General features: G+C 43.4%; 1 protein-coding gene across 8 annotated transcripts in view; it reads right to left on the reverse strand.

Annotated features, from left to right (window-relative positions):
* MAP7D2 (MAP7 domain containing 2) overlaps positions 1 to 14,958 on the reverse strand; it is a 179,033-nt gene that overhangs the window by 35,187 nt on the left and 128,888 nt on the right. For 7 of the 8 annotated variants that reach the window (XM_068270001.1, XM_068270002.1, XM_068270000.1 and 4 more), the window contains 3 exons: positions 9,418 to 9,543; positions 4,952 to 5,100; positions 4,000 to 4,127 (listed from right to left, as the gene is read on the reverse strand). In XM_068270001.1, the coding sequence (XP_068126102.1) occupies positions 4,000 to 4,127; positions 4,952 to 5,100; positions 9,418 to 9,543 (403 nt within the window). The remainder of the gene's footprint in view (positions 1 to 3,999; positions 4,128 to 4,951; positions 5,101 to 9,417; positions 9,544 to 14,958) is intronic. The other variant, XM_068270003.1, reaches the window with a different exon arrangement.

Raw genomic sequence — 14,958 nt, forward strand, 5'->3', positions numbered from 1 at the left:
CAAATTGTGTGGGTAAGCCCTTGTACTACATGGAGGTGGTAAAATTGGTCAGTGATTGGTCAATTAAAAGTGTGTACCAGGCTTTAGTCATATGCAATAAGGCTGTTGTAACGTGGGGGAACATCACATGGAAAAAAAAGTGTTGTCTCTCATAAAACTGTGGTGCTGCGCTGTGTTTAAACGGACTCTCTGAGATGGTTTCATTCTAGACAGATAGTACAGTGGAAACACTTCCCTGCAGTTTAGATCATCTGAGTTTACAACTTGACCTGCAATGTAAGCTGTCGATATAGCCACAGCCCAAACAGTGTTAGTAGGTCCCCCAATTCCCTTCTACAGAGAGTGAATGGTCTTGTATTATACATATGGAACGCAAGTATAACCGTTTACATTTGAATACAGTGGCGGACACAGGCAGCAGTGGGCCCCTGTGCAAAATATCAATTGTGGGCCCCCCTGCGCCCAAAAATGGGTGCAGCTATAACCTGCGGCAAAAAATGGGCGTGGATAGAACCTGCGGCGCGTAGCGCCGCGGCAAAAAATGGGCGTGGCAATGACCGGATAAGGGCGGAGCTAACTGTAATTTAAAGTGATCCCGGGGTGAGAGTGATATGGAGGCTGCCATATTTATTTCCTTTTAAACAATACTAGTTGCCTGGCGGCCCTGCTGATCTATTTGGCTGCAGTAATAAACTGAATTACACCAGCAACAAGCATGCAGCTTAATCTTCTCAGTTCTGACAATATTGTCAGAAACCCCTGACCTGCTGCATGCTTGTTCAGGGTCTATGGTTGAAAGAATAAGAGGCAGAGGACCAGAACGGCAACCAGGCAACTGGTATTGCTTAAAAGGAGAGAAATATGGCAGCCTCAATATTATTCTCACCTCAGGTTCCCTTGAAAAGTGCAACGCAAAGACAGTGGGCCCAAGTTTTGGTGACCCTTTCCCCAGAAAATTCACATAATTGTGTGCAGGTTTTCTCAAGAAAATACACATAATGTGAGCAGATTTGCCCAGAAAATACATTCAATCATGTCGGCAGATTTGCCCAGAAAATACGTGCAATGATGTCGGCAGATATGCCCAGAAAATACGTGCAATGATGTCAGCAGATATGCCCAGAAAATACGTGCAATGATGTCAGCAGATATGCCCAGAAAATACGTGCAATGATGTCGGCAGATATGCCCAGAAAATACGTGCAATCATGTCGGCAGATATGCCCAGAAAATACGTGCAATCATGTCGGCAGATATGCCCAGAAAATACGTGCAATCATGTCGGCAGATATGCCCAGAAAATACGTGCAATCATGTCGGCAGATATGCCCAGAAAATACGTGCAATCATGTCGGCAGATATGCCCAGAAAATACGTGCAATCATGTCGGCAGATATGCCCAGAAAATACCTGCAATCATGTCGGCAGATATGCCCAGAAAATACCTGCAATCATGTCGGCAGATATGCCCAGAAAATACCTGCAATCATGTCGGCAGATATGCCCAGAAAATACGTGCAATCATGTCGGCAGATTTGCCCAGAAAACACATGCAATCATGTAGCAAATTTGCCCAGAACATACATGCAATCATGTGGCAGACCTGCCCAGAACATACACGCAATCATGTGGCAGACCTGCCCAGAACATACACGCAATCATGTGGCAGGCCTGCCCAGAACATACACCTGCTAAAATAAATAATAAAAAAAAAACATTTACTCACCTGCAGCAGCAGACCTCCTGTCCAAGCCTCCATCCGGCGCGCAGCTCCCATGGGTGGTTGGGTGGATAGGTAGCCTGGTGGGTAGGTAGGCAGCCGGGTGGGTAGGTAGGTAGCCCTTAGCCGGGTGGGTAAGTAGCCTGGTGGGTGGCTGGGTAGCCGGGTGGGTAGCCTGGTGGGTGGCTGGGTAGGCGGGTGGGTAGGTAGCCAGGTAGATAGCCGGCAGGGTGGTTAGGTAGCCGGGTGGGTAGCTAGGTAGCCGGGTGGGTAGGTAGCCGGGTGGGTAGGTAGCCAGGTAGATAGCCGGCAGGGTGGTTAGGTAGCCGGGTGGGTAGCTAGGTAGCCGGGTGGGTAGGTAGCCAGGTAGATAGCCGGCAGGGTGGTCAGGTAGCCGGGTGGGTAGCTAGGTAGCCGGGTGGGTAGGTAGCCAGGTAGGTAGCCGGCAGGGTGGTTAGGTAGCCGGGTGGGTAGCTAGGTAGCCGGGTGGGTAGGTAGCCGGGTGGGTAGGTAGCCAGGTAGATAGCCGGCAGGGTGGTTAGGTAGCCGGGTGGGTAGGTAGCCAGGTAGATAGCCGGCAGGGTGGTTAGGTAGCCGGGTGGGTAGCTAGGTAGCCGGGTGGGTGGGTAGGTAGCCTGGTTAGGTAGCCGGGTAGGTAGCCGGGTGGATGGTTAGGTAGCGGGGTAGGTAGCCGGGTGGGTAGGTAGCCAGGTAGGTAGCCGGCAGGGTGGTTAGGTAGCCGGGTGGGTAGCTAGGTAGCCGGGTGGGTAGGTAGCCGGGTGGGTAGGTAGCCAGGTAGATAGCCGGCAGGGTGGTTAGGTAGCCGGGTGGGTAGGTAGCCAGGTAGATAGCCGGCAGGGTGGTTAGGTAGCCGGGTGGGTAGCTAGGTAGCCGGGTGGGTGGGTAGGTAGCCTGGTTAGGTAGCCGGGTAGGTAGCCGGGTGGATGGTTAGGTAGCGGGGTAGGTAGCCGGGTGGGTAGGTAGCCAGGTAGGTAGCCGGCAGGGTGGTTAGGTAGCCGGGTGGGTAGCTAGGTAGCCGGGTGGGTAGGTAGCCGGGTGGGTAGGTAGCCAGGTAGATAGCCGGCAGGGTGGTTAGGTAGCCGGGTGGGTAGGTAGCCAGGTAGATAGCCGGCAGGGTGGTTAGGTAGCCGGGTGGGTAGCTAGGTAGCCGGGTGGGTGGGTAGGTAGCCTGGTTAGGTAGCCGGGTAGGTAGCCGGGTGGATGGTTAGGTAGCGGGGTAGGTAGCCGGGTGGGTAGGTAGCCAGGTAGGTAGCCGGCAGGGTGGTTAGGTAGCCGGGTGGGTAGCTAGGTAGCCGGGTGGGTGGGTAGGTAGCCTGGTTAGGTAGCCGGGTAGGTAGCCGGGTGGATGGTTAGGTAGCGGGGTAGGTAGCCGGGTGGGTAGGTAGCCAGGTAGGTAGCCGGCAGGGTGGTTAGGTAGCCGGGTGGGTAGCTAGGTAGCCGGGTGGGTAGGTAGCCGGGTGGGTAGGTAGCCAGGTAGATAGCCGGCAGGGTGGTTAGGTAGCCGGGTGGGTGGGTAGGTAGCCAGGTAGATAGCCGGCAGGGTGGTTAGGTAGCCGGGTGGGTAGCTAGGTAGCCGGGTGGGTGGGTAGGTAGCCTGGTTAGGTAGCCGGGTAGGTAGCCGGGTGGATGGTTAGGTAGCGGGGTAGGTAGCCGGGTGGGTGGGTAAGGTAGCCGGGTGGGTAGCTATCCGGGTGGGGGGCCCGACTCCTATCCTCCCTCACTCACCTCGGGGCCCCCCTCCCGGTATGCGCTGCAGCCGGCGGGAGAGCAGAAAATACAGGAAGTCTCCGGCCGGGGCTGCAGCAGACGCTAGAGGCAGCTGCTGCTTAGTTTCCGATATGTCTCCAAAGTTGGAGACCAAGCGGCAGCTGCCGCCCCGGCCGGAGACTTCTTGTATTTTCCGCTCTCCCGCCGCATGAGGGGGGGGGGGGCGAGGTGAGGGGGGAGGACAGGAGTTGGGCCCCCCAGGTTAAAAAAAAAAATAAATAAATAAAAAAAAAACAAAACAAAAAAACCTGCAATACTTAATGGGCCCCTGAAGCAGCAGAACTTCAGGGGCCCTCGTGCGGCGGCACGGCCTGCACGGCCGTATGTCCGCCACTGTTTGAATAGGTATGTAATGTATACATTTTGCAAAATCTGAATTACAAGCTCATTCTTAGAAAACAAGTTTGAAGTAATCAGCACACTCCCTGTACATTGCCAATGAGATTACAGTAAAGAACAGCTGTTCACAGTACTCCTCTAGGATGTCATACTTTGGTGCTGCTGGAGAAGATGATCTCTTGGTCAATGAGGCAGGAGACTCCGATCTTCGGAGTGGAGAGCCCAAACCATTGCCTTGTACAGGAGTTGTCGGCCGTTTTTCTCTCTTTAACTTTTCAGGCTATAAAGTTAAGAAAAAGAAAACACAAATAATGTCTGGAATAGTATTACAAGCTATATATGAACAAAGGAGGAAAAAGAAGCAGGTACTCTGGACCAATCACGATACAGTTAACAGTCCACCCCCTGCATACTGGTTGTTAGGTAGACTGTGGGCTCGTGTTGCTTTGCACCGTGCCCTGGGGGTTGAAGGCAACAACTTGTACGCAAGAAGAAGAATTATCACGGTACTCTTCAGCATTGTCAATGGCTTGAAGCACTTAGAGCCTTTGACAATGTGCAGGAGCGCAAAATGATCGCCAGGCTTCGTTGCCCCCACTGACACCACCCCACAGCCTCTTGGGAATAGGTAGGCGTCTTTTTGTCAAGAATGATGTAAGTTACTGCACAAATTAAAGACTAATCATTACATAGCAGTGTCAGGAGTACCCCGATTCTTCTTCTTGCTATTACAAGCTGGAACATATTTAATAGTGCAAAAAAAATAGCAAAACAAATATCAGAAAATTAAAATATGATAAATGAATTAAGCCATAAGCTCAAACTTTAGCATTCTCATGGGGCTCAAACTTCACTTAATGCAGTCACACTAGGCGCCATTTATTCCAGCATCTCCAGAGATGCCCAAGAATCTCCATAGAGGTTCCAATAGGGCAGCACAGTGGGTGTGGCAGCAAGGTGACTTAATGGATGGAACTCTCACTTTCCAGCTCTGGCTCCCCGGTTTTAATCTGGGCCAGGACACCATCTCCCTGCGTTTGCATGGGTTTTCACTGGCACTCTGGTTACAAAGGAGGGCTCACTATCAAATAACAGTCCACTCACCTGTAAGTCAGGGGATGACGCCATCTTTGCTCCATCTGCTCCATTTGGGGACAACAGGGTCTTCCTCCGCTCGGCACTCCGGACAGGAGAAGACTTGTAAGGAGCTTTGAGAGGACTAACAGGGGCTACACGAGGACACACATGACAGACTAAAGAGTTACAGTGTAAAGCAAGGAATAAAAGAATGTAGAGCAGGAAAATTACAGAGGAAGAAGGAAGGAAAATACATCATTAATTTTGATGGTTATTCAGCAGCATACACGTTATTGTCGAGTCATTCATTACTAGCAGAATATCGGACATAAAATATATCAATTATTGAAGGGTATGTACACTACACATTTCATATGAACTTTCCTAGAGTTCCAAGCCAACATTCTTCTAGGATACAAGCCAAGAACCAGACCAGTATTATGCCAAAAGCAGATAGCAAGAAACTTGTATAGAAACTACAGTCAACCTAAAAGATTCTTATGGGTTCATTCTGTCCTCACCGCCTTATACTAAGTAAAGAAATATCACTTCAGGTTTAAAAAAACAACAACATGTACATGTAATCTTCCACTTAATTACTACTCTGAAAATTCATTTCCCGGGAATAAATGTATATGTGTAGTTTGATCTGTATTGATCGTTTCATGACAAGTATTTTTCTTTTTACTGAAACACGCAGTACAATAAAGATCTTTACACTGTTAGCCTACAATGCATTATTGGCTTTTAGAAGCAGGTCTCCTTCACATGAGGTTTTACTTCAACATTTCTATACACCCGGGGTGCTTCTTCACATTGAGCCTACCGAGATCTACTACTTTGGAGAGAGTTCACACTTATTGCGGAAAAAACATGTGATTTTTCACATGAACAATGCATCAAAAGCCAGAACTATGTTTCTATGTTACTAGGTTTTTTCTGTAAGGGCCCATTTCCACTATCGCAAATTCGCATGCGTTTTTCGCATGCAAATTCGCATAGCAATACAAGTGAATGGGACTGTTTCCACTTGTCGGGATTCCTTTGCGTTTTTCTGTGCAGAAAAAAAATTCACATGGCAGGGCCATCAGAATTCGCATACCGCTATGCGAATCGCATACAATGTATTTAATAGGAAATTCGCATGAGGGGTTTGGGTATGCGAATTTGTATTTCGCATAGAAACAATGGAAAAGCACACCAGCACTGCCATGGTTAAATTCGCATACATCGTCATCCATGCGAATTCGTATGGAAATTCGCATGGAAATTTGCATAGACCCGCATGAGAAATTCGCATCCGCATGCCAATCTTTACCACGGCGATTCGCACCGCACAAGTGGAAATGCAGCCTGAGAGTAAGCTGTAGGATATAGATGGTGCTTGTCCATTAGCTTTTGTTTTCATATGCAAGATTCGGTGTCTGCAATTTTTCTTTTCGCTTTTGTACAAACTTTCATGTGTAAATTTTATATAAAAATATATCGAAATATCTTCCAGATCACATTCAATTTTACATGAAAAAAAAATAAAATAAAATTCTGTGTTCGAATTGACTTGCATTGAAACAAAAATTGAAGAAAAAAAAAAAAAAAAAAAAAAGACCGGCCATCCAAATTTTAAACTCAGAAAATTTGCACATGCACAGTGGCATACAATCAATGCAATGCTGTTGAAATACATTGCATTGTCAGCAAGCGAGTTTTTGCAAGTTTTAATAAGTGTGAACCCTGCCTGAGGCTTTCTGCACACTGCATGCGATTCCAATTTTTCATCGTTTTTTTACATATGATTACGATTTTTAATCATTACTGCATGCTGTGTTTTTCCTCCGTTTTTTTGTTGATTGCATTCAGGGAAAATCGGAATTGCAAATCGGAATCGCAAAACGGATTTGCAGTGTGCAGGGAGTCTAAGACTCGAACCGGAGTTTAACCCTTCCTGTGAAGTGAACAAGAAGAAATACTTATTCCAAACATATGCCGTAACTCACAATTATAGAAGGTCTAATAATTCCAGCTTGCAGCAAATATCATGCAAATAGAATACAGGTTGGAATTAAGTCAATCAAAATCAACAGGAAGTGCATTCAACGGAGTCTGTTCCAATCTGAATATAATGTCCATAGCATCTACATGGAAGCCAGAATTATTATCTCACTGCATCTCTACTTTAAATACTTTTCGCAGATCTGGCCTGGAACCCACGAGGCCTGGAACCCACTGTAAAACGCAATCGCTAATCGCAAGCGCTAGCATTTTGTATGAGCAGTTTGTAAGCGGTTTTATGAGCGTTTTAGGGAGCGATTTTAAAAAGTGTATCAATTTGCCAGCGGTTGTGTAGCGATTAGCGTTTTAAAGTCTGATTGGTCCTTTCAATTAATTTTAATTTTGTTACAGTGTGCAGTAACTTGAAAATGCTAGCAAAATCGCTCCGTGCAGATTTTGATGAGCGCTTACGCCAGCGATGATATACTTAACATTGAATCGCTAACGCTCCCAAAACGCTGTATGTCCTGCGTTTGTGATTTTTCTAATCGCAATCACTACAGTGGAAGTTGCCCCATCCATTTACATTAGCTGAGCGTTTTTACAAAACGCTAGCGTTTTCAAACGCTCCCTAAACTACACTGACCATATAGGGGGACACAGTAACCAATAATCACTACACTGACTATGTGACTATGTAGGGTAACACAGGAACAGCTAACCAGTACACTGACCACATAGGGGAACACAGGCAGGTGACATGCGAACAGCCAATCATTACACTGACCACATAGGGGGGCACAGGAACAGCCAACAACTGTTCCCATGTCTCCCCCATTTGGTCAGTGTACCTGAGCGCTCAAAAAAAAGAAAGAAAACAAAACGCACTTGTGGGTTCCAGCCCTCACAGGTAATTTCCTTTTCCATCTACCCCTATTCTTTTTTCAGCTTCTATTCATGAGATCTCATTTGTTGGGCCCTCATGTAATTAGCAGATATGGCTTACAGGAAAATTTGGGCATCGGAGGCACTGGAGTTTGGCAATTATATAACCAAACTACAGCTAGCGTCAGGGAACGTGGTGGTGACTGAGTGAAGCCAGAGTACGGATTAAGTCTTTCTATGGATAGCGGCGGTACTGTGGCAATAGGCACTCAGCTATAGTAGAGTTGAGTGCCATTTGGCTCCGGCGCTTCGGATAAGTGCTGTTTGGCTATGGAAGTTAAGCTTTAGGGGTTAATTTTGGTACAAAAAATATTTTTGGGTGCCAAGTTATTGTATTACAGAGCATCGAGGGGGGAGGGGGGGTAGATTGGGGTTAGGCATTGGTAAGTGGAAGCTTAGTGGGGGAGGTTAGTGTGAGGATAAGATAAAATAAGGCGATAGTAGATAGTAGAATATTGGTAATATTACTAATATTCTACTATCTGCAACAGCTCACACCCAATTTACTTTGCCGTGGTTTTAAAATGTACGCCAAGTAACTGCCACGCCCCTCGCTGTGGGGATTTTCAGTAAAACAACAAACTAAACCATGGCTACTAATCTGCTTAAAGCTCACTGTAGTTGCACTGCGAAAATGATTGGTAACTGGTTGTCATGGGGCACTGCAATCTGAATTAGATAAGCCTGAACATTACTGAAACATTCCACAGAAACTCTGCAAGTGATGTACATTGTTATACATTGTACAGTATTATAGTGTAAGAGAAGCTAGGCTTTGGGTTTACTGGTCACTGAAAATGTATGTTAACTTAAAACAAAAGCAAATAAATCATGACATAAATCATAAAATACAAAAACAGAAAAAAAAGATGGTTTGAATTATGTAAGAAAATGGAATAGATCTGTTCCACCATGCTCAGGTATAAGTAGTAAATAAATATTGCTAGGATGTTAGCACTAAACTAGGCACTCAACCTAGACCATTTTTCAGGCGTTTTCATAAAAAAGGGCAGGATCAGCACGGTGGACAATCATGTCTGAGAAAGCAGATGGCTGAAATGATGTGATTGGACCGTGCATTATCCATGTTAGATATATACATTCTGATGCTGCATTGTAATCTACCTCTCTCCACCTATTGCAGGTCAACCCACAAAGGTCTACAAAAGTTCTTCACTACCAGGCAGAGAGTACATTGGAAGTTTTTGTGAATTTTCTAACTTATAGGCAGTGGAGCCTTATAAAAGGAAAATACATGGAAAGTCTATGGGAATGATTAACTTCCAAGGCAAAAAGCCCTAGAGACAGACAAGCTATGGACTAATGCTGTCTCTGTGGGACTTTGGGTTTGCTGACCAGAAATGGAGGGGAGTCTAAAAAACAGAGCAAATCATTTTCAGGAATATTTTGTGGGACATTTGTACACCCCTCCACTAGCACTGATAGTATAATGAAGCATCATAAAGGATGTACGGTACATTTTAATCTACATTTCACCAAGGTAAGATCCTCACAGCTAGAACATTTCTCCTAAAGCGCCAATCTCCTTCCCACATTACCTGACACGGAAGGACATGACTCATATAGCATGGCTACACTCTTGCTCCTTGCTAAGGAAGAGTGCGTTGGAGTCAGCAGGCGGGACACAATGAAATTTTCCATGGGACTAAGATACATACGATGGGCTGAAGGATGGAAGCAAATGAACGTTAGAACAAAACTAAAACGATGGAATGAAATAATGGCAAACAAAACCAAATTTGTTTTAAGAAAAGAAAAGAAACAAATGGTACTATGCTGTGAATTTTCCCTTTAACCACTTAATGTCATGCTGACTTATAAAAACGTCCTGGAGCCATTAAGAGGCTCTAGCAGGACGTTTTTATAAGTCAGACAGTGCTGCTGCCGAAGTGCGCGTGCACATGCGCGCTCCCGTGGGTGCACATGCATGCTCCCGCACGTGCACGTGAAAATAGTGAAAATAAAAAACACCACCAAAGAAAAAAATCCACCTTTATTTCCAATTATTATATTGTCACCATACTTTATCACAAGATTTTAATTATGTCCCTAGTACAACCAGGACAAATAGGCAGATAAAATGTGTGGGTTTTATGTACAGTAGCAGTGTTTATATTAAAACCATAAGGGATGAAATTGGAGAAAGTATTTTTTTTCATTTTTTCCTCTCATTTCCCTTTAAAAGGCATAGAAAATGATGTAATTACTGAAAACAAATATCAACCCCAAAAAGCCCAATTGGTGGTGAAAAAAACAAGATATAGATCATTTAATTGTGATTAGTAGTGATTAAGCTATTGGCAAATGGAAGGGATGAGCACAGAAAGGTGAAAATCGCTCGTCCTTTAGGGTAAAAACCGCCTTGGGGTGAAGTTGTTAGAATTGGCTTTCACATTGTATGTAGGGATAGTCTATGAGACACAGATAATTTTATACAGCTTAAAAAAATGTCAACTAAAATGCAGCTGTAGCGGAATTTCAAGGTCAAGTTTTCAAGCTGCATAAATTTGCATAAGATGAATAATAAAATCTGTATTGGCTACAAATGATTTGTGTCTCATTGACCAATGACATGCTTGCGACACCTCTCTATATCGCAATTAGCAGCACACGTTTGTAGCAAATCTGCCACAAAATAGGGCAACAGACAGCAGGATGGGAAAATACACATGCTTAATGAGGAGGTTATCACAGAACATTTCCAGCCAAACATCTTCTATAGATCTGCAAAGAACTAGAACAAATCGTGTTTAAGAAGCATACAGACACCAAGGATAGAGAAGGCCACTAGGAAAGGTCTACTTCAAAGCCAACTGAGCACCTGGAATTACATTTCTTTTTAACATGCATCCACATCTTTTAAATACTGGATAAACTAAATAAATTCATGCTACTAATTTCAGTCATCCTCTTTGCGGCAGGTCCTAAAAATTGTGGCAGTAGACTGGCTTGCACAGAATACAACCACTTAAAGAGACACTGAAGCGAAAAAATAATAATAAAAAATAATATATAATGAATTGGTTGTGTAGTACAGCTAAGAAATAAAGAATTAGGAGCAGATACATAAGTCTAATATTTGTTTCCAGTACAGGAAGAGTTAAGAAACTCCAGTTATCTATGCAAATAGCCATTGAGTTCTACGACTTCTGATTAGGTTATCTCAACTGTATTGTGTTTTTCTTTTGCAGAGAACAGTTCAGGACAGGTCAAAAATTCACTGCCTGTCCTGTAAAAACATTTAGAATGCTGAGTAATGTTAAATTGCAAATATTAAAGAACGATGCAATGTTATAAAAAAAAAATACATTAAAAAAAAAAAGCTGTATAACTGAAAATAAACTACATTGCTACCAATGTTGTAGTAATTACCCCTACTACACAACCAACTCATGATATTATAATTATTTTTTCTTCAGTGTCTCTAAGTCTGGATGGATATATCTGTCCAGATAGACTGTGCTGCTCCTGCCGCTGCCTGCCCTTAGCCCCACGATCAATGAATGGGAATATACTTCCCGTTCATCGATCTAAGTCCCCCGCAGAAAACCCGATGGTCTCTTATTGGAGGCCGCGGTCTTTCTAGTTCCTGGAAGCGAGATCGTTCGCTTCCAGGACTTTTTAACTGTGGCCATCTCGTGGCCAAATAGTAAACTACACCCACATACATATTTTATTAATTACATTATATTGCATTTAAAATTAGCGGTTTACCTCCCACACCAAAAATTACCCAAACAAATTTTTTTATATAAAAAAATAAAAAAATTACAATAAAAAAAAACAAAAAACAACAACATAGTTACCTAAGGGTCTGAACTTTTTAAATATGCATGTCAAGAGAGTATATTATTATATTTGGTACTTATCCGTTAACCGGGCACATCCGGCAGGTGGCGCTGTTGTTGATAATTCCAATGATAGTTACTTCACGTAACAAAACAGTGAATGTAAACGCCGCGGGTGGCGCTAATTGCATTCCTAGTTAAGATAACAATATGTATATTAAAAAAGTGATGTAATTAAATGTGAAATAACCCGGCGGCAATGTAACAGATCAAGTCGCCGGCTTCGTGTCTCACTCTCCTCCCCCCTTGCCCTCTCTCGTATAGAACACTGGCAGCCCTGGGGGGGGGGGGGGGGCTGCCAGTGCCAGGACCCCCAGAGTCGGTCATCGCAATAAAACAGGCAGGATTCCCTGCCGCGACGAACGACTCTGGGGGGACACGCATGTTCCCCCCAGGGCTCTATACGAGAGAGGGCAAGGGGGGAGGAGAGTGAGACACAAAGCCGGCGGCTTGATCTGATACATTGCCGCCGGCTTATTTCTCATTTAATTAAATCACTTTTTTAATATACATATTGTTATCTTGACTAGGAATGCAATTAGCGCCACCCGCGGCGTTTACATTCACTGTTTTGTTACGTGAAGTAATTATCAACAACAGCGCCACCTGCCGGATGCGCCCGGCTAACGGATAAGTACCTTATATTTTTTTTAATTATAAGATTGTAAATAGTGACGGACACAAATTGAAAAAATGCACCTTTATTTCTAAATAAAATATCAGCACCATAAATTGTGATAGGGACATCATTTAAACGGTATAATAACCAGGACAAATTGGCAAATAAAATACATGAGTTTTAATTACTGTGGCATGTATTAATTTCAAACTATAATGACCAAAATCTGCGAAATAATGAATTTTTTCCATTTCTTTCTTATTCTTCCTGTTAAAATGGATTTAGAAAAAAATAATTCTTAGCAAAATGTATCACCCAAAGAAAGCCTAATTAGTGGCGGAAAGAACAAGATATAGATCAATTAATTGTGATAAGTAGTTATAAAGTTATTGGTGAACGAATGGGAGGTGAAAGTTGCTCGGATGCATAAGTTGAACAACACTGTAGGCTGAAGTGGTTTTTAATCATAGTGTGCATGTAAGGTCGGCATAAAACATTAAAGCGGACCTGAACTCAGAACTTCCTCTCTGCTCTAAAAGATAAGCAACAGTATAGTATGATTTAAAGATAAACATTTCTGTGTTACAGCGGATACAAATCCTGCAATAAATCTGCAGTGGATCTACTTCCTGCTTTCATGGAAGCAGAAATATGGTTAACACCCTGGCCCATATGCAATTACCTTTTTCTCCTGAGTTATCTCCTAGGAGTAAATTTTCATCTTCTCTTTAAAATAACTTTTCAGCACTTTACAATGGAAAAAAGTACTCAAAAGTAGGTGAAAAAGTGCTATCAAAATTATTTTGAGTATTTTCTTGCTTGCTGGTTGTTTAAAAGGCATCACCTAGGAGTAAACTCAGGAGAAAAAGTGAATTGCATATGGGCATATGGACCCCAATTAGCTCTGTGCGTGGAAGCCAGCTGAGACCGCTGAGAGATCAAATTACACAGGTAATTAGTCACAGATGAGGGGGAATTAGACAAGCTAACCTCTATAAATACATACAGGGTGCATTTTCTGTTTTTCTTCCATCCTGTACAAGAGTTCAGGTCCACTTTAACAACACAACTGATAATAATGTACAGCATATAAGGGCTTCCCATTTAGAGAGACTGCTAGTATAAAGGATAATGGTTAAATAATAGACAAAGATTTCCTCAGCTAGTGATAGAGCTATAGAATACATCAGGTTCCACTGCTTAAACCTCAGCACAGTGGTACAGCGTGTCTCGCTAACTGGCCTGAAGAGATTTACTGCAGCTTTGGCTCCTGTACAAGATGCCTGTAATCTGCTGCACAGCACCAAACAATAGGCACGCCGACACACCCAAACAGAGACGTGGCTACTCTGCACTGCAAGGTCATCTGTCCCTGCCAAACACACCATAGCCATGATATCACTATCTATGTGCTTCAGTAAAAATGTAGACTACGATCATATCGTGGACAGGTCTCACTATATTCACATGCTATCAGTTGCAGTAAAAGTCCACCTGCCTAAAGACAGTATGCATAGTTCCCACTGCAAAATACAAATCGCAAAGCTATTGTATTTTTGCAATGCATTTTTTTCAGATCGATTTTTAAAATGGACCTGAACTCAGAACTTCCTCTCTGCTCCAAAAGATAAGCAACAGCTTAGTAACCTTTAAAGAAAAAAAAATTGTTACAGCTGATACTAATTCTGCAATAAATCAGCACGGTTTCTACTTCCCGATTCTTAGAAACAGACATATTGTTAACATCCTGTATTTACAGATTTGCTGCTGTGCCAAGGCAGCCTGCTGACAGAGCTGAAAGATCAAACTACAGTTGTGATTAGTCACAGATGAGGGGGAATTCAACAGGCTAAACACTATAAATACATACAGGGTGCATTTCTATATGTTTTAGTTCTGTCCTAAGCAATAGTTCAGGTACACTTTAAAAGAATGTACATATTAAGCAGAAACGATCTGAAAAATGATACATGCAGCAAGAGTTTGACTCTCTAAACATAGAAACACTGCTGCGAGAATGCCGTTATAGGGTGATATTGCACTAGCTTTATGCCTAGGCAAGGCAGAGCAACACCCCCAGTGTGAGCCAGCCCTAAGGCATGGGACACACTAGCAGCACTTTTCTAGTGCTTGTGTGATTTGTAAAGCTCTTGCTAATGTAATGCTATGGGTATGATCCCACTTGAGGGATGTGATTTTTAAAAAATCCCCTTTAGCATTGCATTAGCAAGAGCTTTACAAATCACAAGCTCTTAGGAGAAAGCTGCTAGTAGGTTCCGGCCTAAAAGTTAAGACTGGTACCACAACTCCCTCCCGTTTTCCAATTTTGTTGGGAAAGTTTGAGATTTTCCAACCTAGGTTACTTCCCTACCTTAGAATTTGGAGTGTTCCCTCTGTTCCCACATATTCCTCATAATATATAAATGACGAATAATAATTAATTGATTTGACTGGTGCACAATCATCATAAATACCGTATATGGTAAACATGCTACAGGCACTCCAAATTTCATCTTTTCTTTCGAAGAACCAGATTCTCCTCAATTCTTTTTATGTCAGGGTGCCATCTAGTGGCTGAAAGAGCATCTTATCTCAAACCATATGGGAAGCAA

Source organism: Hyperolius riggenbachi, chromosome 2, assembly GCF_040937935.1.
Source record: "Hyperolius riggenbachi isolate aHypRig1 chromosome 2, aHypRig1.pri, whole genome shotgun sequence".
Classification (NCBI taxonomy): domain Eukaryota; kingdom Metazoa; phylum Chordata; class Amphibia; order Anura; family Hyperoliidae; genus Hyperolius; species Hyperolius riggenbachi.